Source organism: Erpetoichthys calabaricus, chromosome 7, assembly GCF_900747795.2.
Source record: "Erpetoichthys calabaricus chromosome 7, fErpCal1.3, whole genome shotgun sequence".
Taxonomy (NCBI): domain Eukaryota; kingdom Metazoa; phylum Chordata; class Cladistia; order Polypteriformes; family Polypteridae; genus Erpetoichthys; species Erpetoichthys calabaricus.
Genome location: NC_041400.2, coordinates 30,356,680 through 30,371,989, shown reverse-complemented (window position 1 = coordinate 30,371,989; position 15,310 = coordinate 30,356,680). Strand labels below are relative to the sequence as shown.

General features: G+C 39.2%; 1 protein-coding gene across 3 annotated transcripts in view; it reads left to right on the top strand.

Annotated features, from left to right (window-relative positions):
- The window catches only part of syk (spleen tyrosine kinase), a 132,339-nt gene that overhangs the window by 70,424 nt on the left and 46,605 nt on the right, over positions 1–15,310 (top strand). For all 3 annotated transcript variants that reach the window (XM_028804870.2, XM_028804869.2, XM_028804871.2), the window contains exon 3: positions 1,063–1,223. In XM_028804870.2, the coding sequence (XP_028660703.1) occupies positions 1,063–1,223 (161 nt within the window). The remainder of the gene's footprint in view (positions 1–1,062; positions 1,224–15,310) is intronic.

Sequence of the window (15,310 nt, the reverse complement as noted above, 5' to 3'; positions counted from 1 at the left end):
TGTTACACCAGCATGATCTAGGCGCTAGACCAGTAGTCCACAATTTAACTAGATATACACAACTATATGTGAAAAACTATGGGAAAGCCAAGAATCAAAACAATGAAGTTTAAGCACTAAATTCAAATCAGGGAAGGCATGTTCAAAACCAACAATTCAAAACTGTATTTTGTGCAGACATCTGAGCAGGAATGTTGACTGCACAGACCAACAGCTGCCAACCAGAAGCAGAAGAAGCAGCAGGCAGGCAACACAGCAGCTGCCTTCACTGTGCAAAGCACCAGCCACAGTGCCATGCCTGCCTTATATATTTATACCAGTGACACTCATGATGTCGTGTATAAGAGTATCGCTGGCATTGGCAACCCAGTACAAAATCCATCCATCCATCCATTATCCAACCCACCATATCCTAACACAGGGTCACAGGGGTCTGCTGGAGCCAAACCCAACCAACAAAGGGTGCAAGGCAGGAAACAAACCCCAGGCAGGACACCAGCCCACCACAGGGCACACACACACTAGGGACAATTTAGAATCGCCAATGCACCTAAACTGCACGTCTTTGGACTGTGGGAGGAAACCCACTGCAGACACGGGGAGAACATGCAAACTTGCACGATGGGAGGACCCAGGAAGCGAACCCGGGTCTCCTAACTGCGAAGCAGCAGCTCTACCCACTGCACCACCATGCCGCTCCCAGTACAAAATACAAAAAAAAAAGCATAAACCAAGTTAAAGCCACAAACATAAAAATAAATGTTACAAAAAGTGTGAAAATAACATTAGTGTACCCAAACCTCCCCAATTCCTAGCAATATGCAGATAGATTTTCCTATTAATCTCTATTCAGAAAATGGTGTGTGTTTTCAAAACAGAAATAAGTGTGGCCTTTTTCAGGATGGAAATATCTAACATGAAGGATCATTAGACATTTCAGCACTTTAGATTCCTAGAAATTCTCAGTTTTTCCAGAGTTTATCGTATATGTTTGTACATTATATATTCACCTAAACTATAACTATGACTATAAATATTAAGTTTTGTTTTTTCTTAAACCAGGGTGACGCCCTTGAACATGCCATTATCAGTCAGAAGCCTCAGCTGGAGAAGTTAATTGCCACCACAGCACATGAGAAGATGCCTTGGTTTCATGGTGATATCTCCAGAGATGAATCAGAGTCCCGGCTTCTCCAAGGACAGAGGATCAATGGCAAATTCCTGTATGTAAAGCTGTTAACGTTACACTTAAACATAGTGCTTGGCACATTTTTCCATTCTCCTGTTTGCAAAAGCATACTCTCAATCAGCAGTATGTAGTGTATATTACCCTAAAAGAACTGCAGGAAAATGTTGATTTGGAAACAAGCATGCAACATCTATTTTAGCTGTTTTTGGTTACGTTCATCAAGCTTGTTCTGCTCATATCATTGTGAGGTTTAAAGCCCAAACCCTGAAGATATAATATTGGAATTGCTGTTATTCTTACAGTAAGCACAGGTTCGGTGAATCAGATCTTTATTAACACAAATGTGTGAGAGTTCCAACAACAACAATTAAAGGTTCAGTCAGTCATTAATATGGCTATTCCAACAGAAACTTGAAAACTCAAAGAGAGTGTCTAATAGGCAATAAACATGGCTTCAGAATGTTATGGGAAAAGGAACAATTCAATGTCATGTGTGACTTTTGTTAGATATTGCAGTTATTAGGTAAATGTGAGTTCAGAAGGTTGAGACACAGTGGTGGTGCAATGGTTAGCATGGTTCCTTCACAGCTCCAGGGATCTGTGTCCAGTTTAGGTCGCTGTCTGTGTGAGTTTGAAAAATGTCCACATGTCTCAGCATCTCTAGTCATTTGTGGGTTTTGAATTTTTTTTTTACTTTTCCTGAGTTTTGAAAGTTTCTTGTTATTTGTTGTTTACATTCTCTTTTGCCAATTTGTCGGTGACATTATGTATTTAGTGTTTTCACGTTTAATACCTGAACTTCACCTCAAGAGTAAAGGAATACAATGTTTGGATTTGGTGAAGAATTACAGACTCATGGTCCAGCATCAGTTACAGTTTCTGTTTTCATTTGAAACCTCTGACTCCTGAGAATATAATAAAATTAAACTACTCGCTATATACGTAGTCTTGCTATACAAAGACATTTGAATTGGTGACACATAAGGGTTCGCTCCAGATATTCTAAATTAGCTCAACATGGGTCCCATGGACTGGCACATGACCAGGATTTGTTCTGACCTTCCTTCTGATATTGTAGTTCCACGATAAGCTCCTGCTTTCCAAAATCTTGTAAAGGTCAAAGCTGGTTTATAAAGTCAAGTCAAGTCAAGTTGGGAAGCATGCACTGGTACATTGCATTGTCGCACCCACTACACAACAATACAATTTGGGATCCTGGTTGGCAACCCCCTGGGCAGACACGTGGTCCAGTCCCACCCTCCGGAAATGACCCTCTATCTACCGCAGCCAGGTGTTACGTGGGTGACCCCTTGGCCTGGTCCAGCCACTCGTGTCCCCAACAATGAGGATCTTACGAGTCGGATCACCCTCGGGGGGAAACACGTCACATGGCCATAGTGCCGTAACTGACACTCCCTCACAATGCAGGTAATGTGCCTCATTCAGGACTCCATGAGCAACCGCTCATCTGACACAAAGTCAAACCAACAGTACCCAAGGATTCTCCGAAAAGACACCAAAGGAGTCCAGTCTTCGTTTCAGGTCACTGGATAGCGTCCATGTCTCGCAACCAAATAGCAAGACCAACTCATTGCACAGCTATAAATCTAATTTTGATTGTCCTGACAGTAATTTGCTGCCCTAAAAAATGTTAGTGTCAAACACCTAAGGAGGCCATTTTGTGAGACAGAGGTTTAAATGATCTGCACTAGAGGCAGTAAGACAACATCTGCTAGAAGAGATCATCCAGCAAACACTCTGACATCAGAAGTCCACGTTCATCCCTTAGAAAATTACAAGAAATTAACCATTTATATTCAACTGCATCCTCAGATACTGTAATTGTAAAAATATTAGTAGTAAATATAAAACGAGAGAGAGAAATAGCCAAGATCAGGCCATCCTAGCTAAGTGAAGACCCTACCTCACCCCACCCAGCCCATTCCTAAATCTACAGCATTTATACATTTCATAGATATAGTGGGTTGGATAATGGATGGATGGATGGATGGATGGATGGATGGATGGATGGATAGAAAAGGTTTCTGTGCCCATTGTGATAAACTGTTATAATCACAAGGACTTTGTATGATTTGGTATCACTAGAGGATTCTTAGTCCTGCCTTCCTGTGCCTTCCTGTTGATTATTCACTATAATGAGGACTGATTGAGGTCATTTATGTTAGGTAGAATGCCAAGGGGGGGCTGGGTGGTCTTGTGGCCTCTGAACCCCTGCACATTTTATTTTTTTCTCCAGCCGTCTGGAGTTTTTTTTTTTTGTTTTTTCTGTTCTCCCTGGCCATCGGTCCGTACTTTATTCTATGTTAATTAGTGTTCCCTAATTTTAATTATTTATTTTGTCTTTTCTCTCTTTCTTCTTTATGTAAAGTACTTTGAGCTACATTGTTTGTATGAAAATGTGCTATATAAATAAATGTTGTTGTTGTTGTTCACATTGCAATAAATCCTGTTTACATGCAATATACAATGTCATTAAAAAAACTAATTCATAAAATAAAAAAGACAGTGGAAGTAGAATCCAGGGGCCTCCTGTATAAACAGTCCGTACGCACAAAAATGTTGTGTAAGAACGTTTCCACATTCAAATCGCGATGTATAACACCTAAACGACCCAGGTTCGCGTCCCGGGTCTTCCCTGCGTGGAGTTTGCATGTACTCCCCATGTCTGTGTGGGTTTCCTCCTGGTGCTCCGGTTTCCTCCCACAGTCCAAAGACATGCAGGTTGGGTGCATTGCCGATTCTAAATTGTCCCTAGTGTGTGCTTAGTGTTTGTGTGTGTGTGTGTGTGTGTGTGTGTGTGTGTATGTGTGTATGTGTGCGCCCTGTGGTGGGCTGGCGCCCTGCCCGGGGTTTGTTTCCTGCCTTGCACCCTGTGTTGGCTGGGATTGGCTCCAGCAGACCCCTGTGACCCTGTAGTTAGGATGTAGCGGGTTGGATAATGGATGGATGGATGGATGGATAAAACCTAAACTTGGCGTAAAGCCATGCACATTTCCACAGTACCTCATACCCTGGCGTACGCAAGTTCTCCGCTCGGTTTTGCAGACTGGCGGCACCCAACGTCAAAGCAGTGCTTACTGTTCCTGTGTGATTTCCCTTTCTTTTTCAGATCCACATCCCTAACGCGGCTTTATAAATACACTGAAATTAATCGCATATTGTCTATTAGTTTAAGGCATCTAATTGTAATTAACCTGAAATAATATAATGGTCCACGGAATGGCCAAACTATTCTAAATACCATAACTGCTTTAGCATTGTTTCTCTCACTGCATCTTCTTTTTCTTCTTTCAGCTGCTCCCGTTAGGGGTTGCCACAGCAGGTCATCTTTTTCCATATTACTCTCACTGCACCACTCAGAATATTTATATCACTGTATCTGAGTGGGGAATCAAAGATCTACAGAAGCTGAGAAAGAGAATTATCGGTATACAGCATCAAGCACACGCTGCCTCAGCCATGCTGTCTATTGAACTGCTCTCACACTGCAAACATTTCAAAGCCTTTCCTGTACAGACCTCATGGTTCAGAAACAGTTTCATCCCAAGAACTATAAACGCACTCAATCAGTCCATCTCCTTGTAGAACTGTTTGTACTTATAAGTATACAGTTACCTCACTGTTAACTTAGGGTACAGTTATAATATTGCACAACATGAGCCACTTTATAAAGCATGTATTTACATACTGTATGATGACGATATCATTTTTAAGATGAAATGCAGCAAAATATGTTTATTACATTATACAGATAAAACTTTAACTTCATTTAAATAATCTATATTGTTAATAATTAAACATGTGAGGACATGGTGTTGCAGCGCTAGCGAGCCGCTGGTGCTCCGTTAATGGATTGTTCCTGCCTTGCACCATATTCTTGCTGGTGCTGATGTGACACTGGAAGGATCGAGGGATAGAATACTTAAACACGTACTACGAAGATATTTCAGTGTTCCATAAAAGTTTTGAAGAATCGGCGTTCTAAGCTTACAGATGGCTTAACGTCTATTACAGAGCTGATTGTGTGGCGATTGGGTACTTGGAGAAAAAAAAGTAAGGACAGGAATTGGAGGTTAGTACGCTTGAAAAAGACAGTACTGCTACAATAAAGTATTTCATCGAAGGTCACGCATGGCGCAGCAAGCATCTTCCGTGAGACATGAATAATCACTGCACCACCATGTTCCCATGTTTAATAACATGCATTAACTCCTATCATCATGAAAATTATATCACGTATACATCTCAGTATTTTAAGTATTCAGAGAGCTTTAATTTCACGAATGTAATGGATTCTGTGTCCTGTCGGAGGAAGAGAAAGCCTGGAAGCACGTAGTGATTCAGGCACATAGAGCACATAGAAGATCAAATACAAAACAAAGCATTTTAACGTGCTACTTTAGTTACGATGGGATTTGGGAAACTAGTAAATTAAACGATGTTAAGATGAAGTTTATGATGTTCTACTTTAATGACAAAATAAACTATGTGATTAAAGTGGAAATTTCGAGATTAAAGTTGACATTTTGTGCTTTTTTCTCCACTGTGTGCCTTTTTTTTTGTCTGTACCCTAGTAAGCTTTCATATGACACTCAGACGGTGGGCTACGACTCGCCTTTTCACGGCGACTTTGATATGTGACAACTTTTTTATTTCGGGCAATGTGCGACTTTGTGAACTTTAGCTTTCGAGGTTCTCCGACACGCTATGTCACTCGATCAACTTTCTTTTGTTGATTATATCACTGTTTAAACCAACAAATAGCACTTTTTCTTTTCCTCCACTTGGTATTCGCTGAAATTCTTCTATTTTCCCCCATGCTTTTCCCATTGTCTTTTCACAGAAGGCCGAGCTGAAGGGCAATTTATATTGATTTCCATAATCAATGAGGCGTAATTCTGGGAAGAGTTGGGGCGGGACAGCAGGTGCTCGCACGTGCGTTACTTTTCACGCTGATCGGATTTATGTAGCAGAAGAACGTGGAAGTTTGTGTATGCACAGATTTATGCATCTGGAATTTTTTGTGCTTAAGCACATTTCCGCTTTTGTCCGTACATCATGTTATAGTGTGAATTCTACACACGGCGTTATACATGAAGCCCCAGGTCTTTCTTTTTGTGATGCATTTCAACAAATATATTAATAAGCAACTAAGTGTTACTAAGCAAAATGCATGTATAGAAATCTTTTTCTTTGTAGTTTATTGGTAAAGCAAATTTGTGACAGTAAATTTGTACTTTTATTTCTTATAATTTTTTGTATTGGTTTTATAAATTACATCACAGTTGACAAATTAAACATCAGTCATACACACAATACTGCAGCTTATTCGGGTAAGAACACCAGTGTCAAAATGGCACTTTTAAAATTTACTTTAGTCCTTTCCGTGAATTTTGTTAGAAACCTTTAAAAAGTCAGGCAGTGAAGTCTGACTAATGTACAGAAAAGCAAGCCAACTTAATTCTTAACTCTACCTCAAAATAACAAGACCTAAAACTTTCTAAATTCATTGAAAAACAAATAAGTTAGTTACAGTATATTTATAAATAACATGCAAATACATTATTCATGGTTTGGATGGACACCTTCTTCCATGCACAACATTAGTCAAAATCTTTGTTTTTCAGTTTTAGTATACAAGAAGTAAAAATAAGGCTGCTTTACTGGGTAAAACAAGTATTTTTAATTGTATTTATTAATAGCTTTTCCGCACAGCATATAACTCTTGCACATTCCTTTTTTCTTTTTTTTTTTTGACACTGCACTAGGTGTTTGCGTTAATTTTCAAAATGAAGCATTATAATGTGCAGTGTATTAGAGCAAAGGAGATGTACTGTTGGCCCCTACTCTGTCCCTGAGTTATGTACGTTTTAGCCCTCCAGTCAAGGTGGGCACAATTACAATTACAATGACCAATTGCCACAAAATTGTTGTCTTTAGCTTACCTTCAGTATCTATACAAAGAAGAAAGCAGTCAGTCAGCAATGTACTTTCAAATGTGATGGGTCCTCAATATTTTTATTTCGCGTATCTTAAATGTAATTTTTTATGCGTTATTTGTATATTTAATAAGTAGTGGCTTCAACAAACTTCCACGTAAAATAATTTTTGAGTTCACCTACTGCTAATCACTCTGAAACAGTTTACTAAGTGGAAAAAGTGTGTTTATAATCTATCTATCTATCTATCTATCTATCTATCTATCTATCTATCTATCTATCTATCTACTCACACACAGTGGAATGAGAAAGTGTCAAGACCCCTTTATTTTATTGTTTTGTAGATTTTAAATGAATGATATAAAAATTACATTTTTTCATCAATCTTCATTCAATAATCCATAATGACAAAGTCAACAAATGTTTTTAGAAAAGTTTGCAAATTTATTGAAAATTAGAAACTGAAATCTCTCATTCCTTTCTGCATTAAGATTCTGTACTTTCTGGAAGCTCCTTTGTCAGCAATTTCAGCTTTGATCTGCTTTGATAAGTCTTTACAAGTTTTGCACTCTTGGATTTGTGCACTTTATCCCATTCTTTCAGGCTCATCCTTTCAAGCTCCATTAGATGGGATCTCTCCCATTCTCCCACTCTCATTTTCAGGTGTCTCTCACAAGTGTTTTTGAGGGGTTTAAGTCTGCGCTTTGGCAGGGCACTCAAGGACACACACAGACTTGTCCTGAAGCCACTCTGGCATTGTCTTGGCTGTGTGCTTTGGGTCATTGTGGTGCTGAAAGGTGAAGTGTTGCCCCAATCTGGGTAGATGTGCAGTCTGGAGCAGTTTTTCTTCAAGAACCTCTCTGTACTTGGCTGCATTCATTCTTTCCTTAATTGTCCTTGACTCTGAGGACCGCCCCCCATAGCATGATGCTGCCACCACCATACTTCACAGTACAGATGGGATTAGGCAGGTAGTTAGCATATCTGATTTTTGCCAGACATAGTGCTTGGGGATCTACCCCAAAAGTTCAATTTTTGTCTCATCAGAGAAGATTTTTTTTTTGTCATGATGTCAGAGTCCTTTAATTGACGTTTAGCAAACTCAAATTGGGAGTTACCAACTGTTCCATAAATACTTGATTGATGGAGTACTGTTGAGATGGCTATCCTTCCAACAGGTTCTCCTACCTTAACAGATGTTGTCTTAACACTTTGTTTGCATGACAAGAAGGCTGTTCTTGCCCGGTAACTCAGTTTAGCCGGGGGGGGGGGGGGGGGGGGGGGGGGCACCTCTAGGAAGAGTTCTAGTAGTTCCAGACTTTTGTTTTATACCCTTGCCCTGATCTATGACCCACCACAGTTTTATCATGGAAGTCTGCTGAAAGTTCCTTGAACTTGGCGTTTGTCTTGATATGTAGTGTGAATTATGGGACTTTATATACACAGATGTGTGCCTGTCTAAATGATGTCCAATCACTTCAGTCTTCAGTCTTCCACAGATGGACTCCAAGAAAGTTCTAGACACATCTCAAAGGGAATTAAAGCAATTCGGGTGCCCTGAGCACAATTTAGGATGCCAAAGCAAAGAGTCTACATACTTATATAAAGAAGAGATTTCAGTTTTGGATTTGTAATAACCATGCAAACCGTTCTAAAAATATTTTATAACTTCGTCATTATGGGTTATTGATTTTATATTGATGGAGACATATATATATGAATAAGGGGTCCTCAGGCTCAGACACCGGGGGCCACAGTGATTGCAGGTTTTTGTTCCAACCCAAATTCTTAATTAGAAGCTAATCTTGCTAGTAGCAAGAATTGTTATTTAATTCTAAACTTTTGATTATGACATGTCAGGTCATTCTTCATTTTTTTCTCATAGATAGATAGATAGATAGATAGATAGATAGATAGATAGATAGATAGATAGATAGATAGATAGATAGATAGATAGATAGATAGATAGATAGATAGATAGATAGATACTTTATTAATCCCAATGGGAAATTCACATTCTTCAGCAGCAGCATACTGATACAATAAATAATATTAAATTAAAGAATGATAATAATGCAGGTGAAAAACAGACAATAACTTTGTATAATGTTGAATGTTAACGTTTACCCCCCCCGGGTGGAATTAAAGAGTCGCATAGTTTGGGGGAGAAACGATCTCCTCAATCTATCAGTGTGACTCTTGTATTTCTTTTCAAATGAAAGGCAGATAGTGAGCTTCTAGTTTCTTTTTCTTTTCCATCTTTTTGTTAACTGTAAGCTGGAAAACAAAACAACAAGCAATTATCAGCGAATACAGCTGTTTAAAACTAAAAGAAGCAATTATGGGTTAAGAATCTTGTCAAAGGAGTTAACTAAAATGAAGCACAAAAATGTTACTTCAGCAGTAATTGCTTCTGTTGAAATAATTTGCTTTGAATTTAGCGACTAGGTTCGTGCAAAAGCCTGCAGCCACTGAAACACTGCAAGACTAAACCTGAGGATCGAGATGTACAGGGTGTCCCAAAAGTCACTATACACTTTTAATAAATTCTTAAAAATTACACAAGAAACTGAGTTTATCAATATTTCTAGCATCAACAAAGGAGTTGTTGCAGTTTTACTTTCTAGGCTTGCCATCGCTTACCAACGTCATAAAGACTAGTTATATACCTCCACATGAGCACCTCCATTTTTGACAACTTTCAGCCACCTTCGGACACAAGCTTCTCCGACATTTTGCAGCATCTCTTCCTCGACCTCAGGTTACGGGGCTTAGTGGCATACACCTTGCTTTTCATATAGCCCCACAAATAAAGTCACAAGCTGTAAGGCAGAAAAAAGGAAGTGTATAGTGACTTTTGGGACACCCTGTATATATGCCAATGGGGTGGCATGACAGCATAGTAACCTTGTCCAAACCCTGCACATGGTTCTTGTCCATGTGTTGGACATTTGCTTTCCCCTACATCTTTATAGATTTTCCTTTAGGTACTCTAGTTTTCCTCCCATATTCTCAAAGACATAATGTACATGTTAGGTTAATTACACTCTGCATTAGTGTGAATGTGGGTGTTTGCAGGAGTAGAACCCATGATCAGCTGGCACCTTGTTCAGTTCTGTGGATAGGTTTCAACTTCTTGAAACCCTGAGTTGAATTAGTCAAGTTTGAGAATAATGTTACTTCATATAGTATATATATGTATATATAATATATTTGTTTAAAATTTTTAGATAAAAATATATTCAGTATGCTTTACATGAGAATTTACAACTTAAATATTTTGTTGGTGTGGCAGCCATTGTCAAATGCAGAAGGTTAACTTATTCTGGGGATCTATTAGAACATAGGATACAATGGCTGAGCATTTCTTTATATCTGCTTTAGGGACAGGCGGCACGGTGGCGCAGTGGTAGCGCTGCTGCCTCACAGTTAGGAGACCCGGGTTCGCATCCCGGGTCCTCCCTGCGTGGAGTTTGCATGTTCTCCCCGTGTCTGCGTGGGTTTCCTCCGGGCGCTCCGGTTTCCTCCCACAGTCCAAAGACATGCAGGTTAGGTGGATTGGCGATTCTAAATTGGCCCTAATGTGTGCTTGGTGTGTGGGTGTGTTTGTGTGTGTCCTGTGGTGGGTTGGCACCCTGCCCAGGATTGTTTCCTGCCTTGTGCCCTGTGTTGGCTGGGATTGGCTCCCGTGACCCTGTGTTCGGATTCAGCGGGTTAGAGAATGGATGGATGAATGGATGCTTTAGGGACAAACAAGGACTTCCATGAGTTTCCTAAACTCTGCATGTGCATTGGTTGCCCTGGAATGAAATTATCCAAAGTAAATGCTCACGAGGGACTAACAGAAAATCATTTCTTATTTTAGATGCTACCCATTACATAGGACAAGCAGTAAAAAGTGATGTAGGGGAATCTTGGGGTCACCAGAGCACTCACCAAACTGAAGACCATCTTGATCAGTGTTTCTCAACCACTGGGTCATGGGTTGCCACTGGTGGGTCATGAGTTGCTATTGTTTATAATGATAGTGGGTCACAAGTGGGTCGTGGCATGTAGTCGCTCTAACAATCATGTCTGACTCAACAAAGGAAACCAGCTCTGGCAATCACGCTCGATTTACTAGGGTGGGTCGCAAGGACACTTACATGGAAAAAAGCAGGGTGTGCGACACAAGAAATGGTTAGGGCTTACCATAATCTAGATCAATGTTTCTATCTATGTATAGGGTGCAATGTAAGCCATCATAACGTCAAGAACTGTGAGAACACCCTCACAATTTCTCTAAAGATGTTTTATAGCAGAAGGTGAGCCCTGCATAGGAAAAGCGAACCCCTACTTTTAGTAAAAGAGTGAAAGTCCTGGTCCCACAACAGATACTGGGCTCCTGCAGGCACTCTTATATGTTACGGTGAGTTAGCAGCCCTGGAATTTAGTAAGACACCGCAGACTGTATAAGTTACACTAGAACTTGGGCCAGGAAGAAGAAGTTTAGAAGAGAAGAGAATTTGTAAGAAATATGGGAAGCCATCACTTAAAATTAAAGTCCAGTGTAAATTAAGTCCAGTGTGAGATGTCCGTAAATTAAGTCCAGTGTGAGATGAGTTTCTTATTTTTGTTCTATTCCTTCAACTACATTTGGGATTTTCCCTCTGCTCATCTGTTCGTGTGTTTTTGACTTAGATAAACTTATTTATTTGAAAATTTATTGAAGAACTTTATTCTGTGTGACCCTTGCTGTTGCTGTCTTTTCACCATGTACTGTAAATGAAACATAAATTGTTACAAAGCTCAAAATAAAAGAAATGATGCCGAGGTCTTCATTACTTGTTAGTATCACAGCTCATTGTTGCATATATTACAACAATATGTATTTTTTATTTAACACTTTTGATCTAAAAATGTCTTTCAAACCAAATCACATAGTAAAATGAATTCCCTTTTGTTCACAGCCTGTCAGTGAAGAATCACTTGGGTGCAGCCATAACTTACTAATAAAGTTGAGTACCCCTCTGCCAGTCCAGCTTTATCTGACACTCATACTGAGCACTAAAACAAAGTCTGAAGTCACAGCAGGAGCAGCAAGTGCAGAATCCACAGCTCAGTACTGCCTGCAGGGGTGTTTCATGTTCTCCCCATCTCTCTGTGCCTTTCTTCTGCATTCTTTGGTTACGCCTCACATCTCAATAAGGTGTAGGGTAGGCTGAGTGACAACTCTATCCTGTCCCTGTCCCAGTATGAGTCAATACATGTGTCTGGATGAATGTTCGACTTTATGTGATGACCTGACTCACTGATGCTGCCAGAATGAGCATCACTGATCCTTATTATTCTGAGCTGGATTAAGCAAAAGAAAACGGCTGAGTGGATACATTGTGCTAAGTCTGATATGTTGTCATCTAAGGCATAAGATAAGCAACAGCAAGTGGCATCACTTTCAATGCAAATGCTGCCAGTAACTTCAACTTGATGTTTTCACAGATGGCTCCTTGATTGTTAAATGTCTTGCTAAAGCATATTTACGTTCTGGCTTATTCTCTCATGTCTTTTCTATTTGGGTGAGTTTAGAATGTATGATTGTTCACCATTTTAGTTTAATGCCATTTCCACCTTGCATTATGTGATCCCTTCATGCTTAATCCACTTATAGGTTTATGGTGTTTATCTTGGTGGCACCAGGTGCAGACCAACCCTAGCTGTGGCACTATTGCAGGATTCTCTCGCTTGTGAGATCTGGGATGTGAAGGAAAGCCAAAAGACCAAGAGAAAGCCCATATATGAAGACAATGACTGGGCTGGAAAGTGATCTCTGATCCCTGATGAACTGAGACAATCACTGTGCCTTAATGCTGCTCCTACGTTATTATTCAACTTACATTAAAAGAAAAAGTGAAAGAATTAGAATACCAACAACAGATGTGAACCCAGCCCTAAACATTCAAACAGCATTCTAAATTAGTATTTACCTGTTCATCAATTGGTCCTATGGTTTCTACTGAATTATCTTAATTTTATTTTGTGCTCTTCTAAATTAACAATTTCCTCTGTCATATTTTTTTTCAAATGTAAGGAACAATGGAGAAAGATAATATCAGAGCTGAGATACAGAGCACAAAGTGATCAGCAGCCCCAATCAGATCATATATAATTTGATCAATTAAATGAAGGGGGTCCATTTACATGGATGTGCAGAATTGGATCGGGTTCACTTTCCTGTGCATTTTTTGTTTCAAAATGAATTGTACTTGTCGTACGAAATAAAAGATGTTGGTGCTTTTCAAGCATCTGCTGCTGAAACGGGCTCTTTGTGGTTTCCGCAGACACATTGTGCACACCAACTTCCTCAAGTGACCAGTTGCACACTAAGAGACCCTCTTTAAAACTGAAACCCGCCTTTGCTGCTGTGTTTTACCATAAACATTTGCTCTTCTAGTTTCTCTTTTCAGCTGGCTTTTGTTTACAGCAGATGGTTCACTCCTTGCATATTTTAGAAACTTTAGTATTTACTGAGCACTTAAAGCCTGACACCTACAAACTGTTTACTTAATAAGTACAGTAGATGGGCTACAAAATGGCACATTCATTAATAAAGCTGCCTTCCTGCTCCACCAGCATTGGTTCATGTCCAGCCTGGTGACTGTCAGTGTGGAGTTTTCATGTTCTCCCTGTGTCTACCCTCTCGGATCTCCAACCACATCCCAAAAACATAACTTAATTGGCCATTCTCAGTCAGCATGAATGTTCTGGTGTGACTTGCAGCCTGTAGTGCCCTGAAAATTCAATTAAAGGTGACTTTTTGAATATAAAAAGCACAAATGTATGAAAATAACAGACAACCATAGAAATAAAGCTACAGTATATCTTGTTTACTAGCTGCACTATCCATCTATTATGGGTTGAAATTTAAGTAATCAACACAGAACACACTGTTAACATTTGCAGTGCACTATTAGAATGTATTTTGTAATGATAGATAGATAGATAGATAGATAGATAGATAGATAGATAGATAGATAGATAGATAGATAGATAGATAGATAGATAGATAGATAGATAGATAGATAGATAGATAGATAGATAGATACTTTATTAATCCCAGCAGGTAGTAAAAAAATGTGTTGCAGTTGTCATTACAATAAATGATGCATTACAAACGTGTAGTACTAATATGCATTACTAATAATGCTTGTGATGTGCCATCAGTTTGAATGACAAATACAGTGCATTTTTTTAATACAAATGTTTGTGATGTACCATTTGTTGGAATGACAGAGACATAGCAATTACGCAGACATACAGATACAAATATACTTATCCTTTTATTATATATACTGTACCACATTTTTAAATACACTTTATAAGTTAGAAGTCTTGAATGATTGTTGTAGCCTCCAGGTGTACAGACAGACTAGCACAGAGAAAGCCACAACCCAACCCACATCCTCACAATAAATACACACACACAGTTATCCAGACTAAGTGTATATAAGCACACAAGCTGCTGGGCATACACAGAAACACATCAATATGTGAATACATTACACAGACAAATTACACATAAATGCCTACTGCCACACACATGATTTTACACAATAAGCACATGTGCAGTGACACACAGGCACGCTTGTACAGACGAGTGGCACCCAAACACATGCTGTCATGCACATGTGCCCACTCTCATGTTAAATATGCAAATGTGTATAAACCCAACTAATTAAAGTTATGTAGTCAGAAATAAGCTGCACACAAACACAGTGTCACAGGCCTCAAATCTTCTTAGGCTTAGGTATAAAGTGTCAGCCTTTTATTTTGTTGCATAAAGGAATATGCGCTTCTGCACACGCAATTAAGGGATGTGGGAAGATGACAGGTAAGGCCTGAAAAATCAATGCAAATGGGTAAATCTTGGAAAATTCATAATGCACTAATGATGGAATAATTAGTGGCTGCAAATTGTTCTGGTTTGTTTGTGTGTGTGTAAATGTGTCCAATTCATGACTCCCTCCTGCCTTGTACCCTCGGACTTCTTGGATAGGCTCTAGATTACCACAAATTTATAACAGAAGTTGCCACACAAAATGGATGGATAGTAGTATCTTTAATATCATAAGAGATCAATGACGGAACATTAAATAATAATGCTATAATGTAATAATGTGAAGAC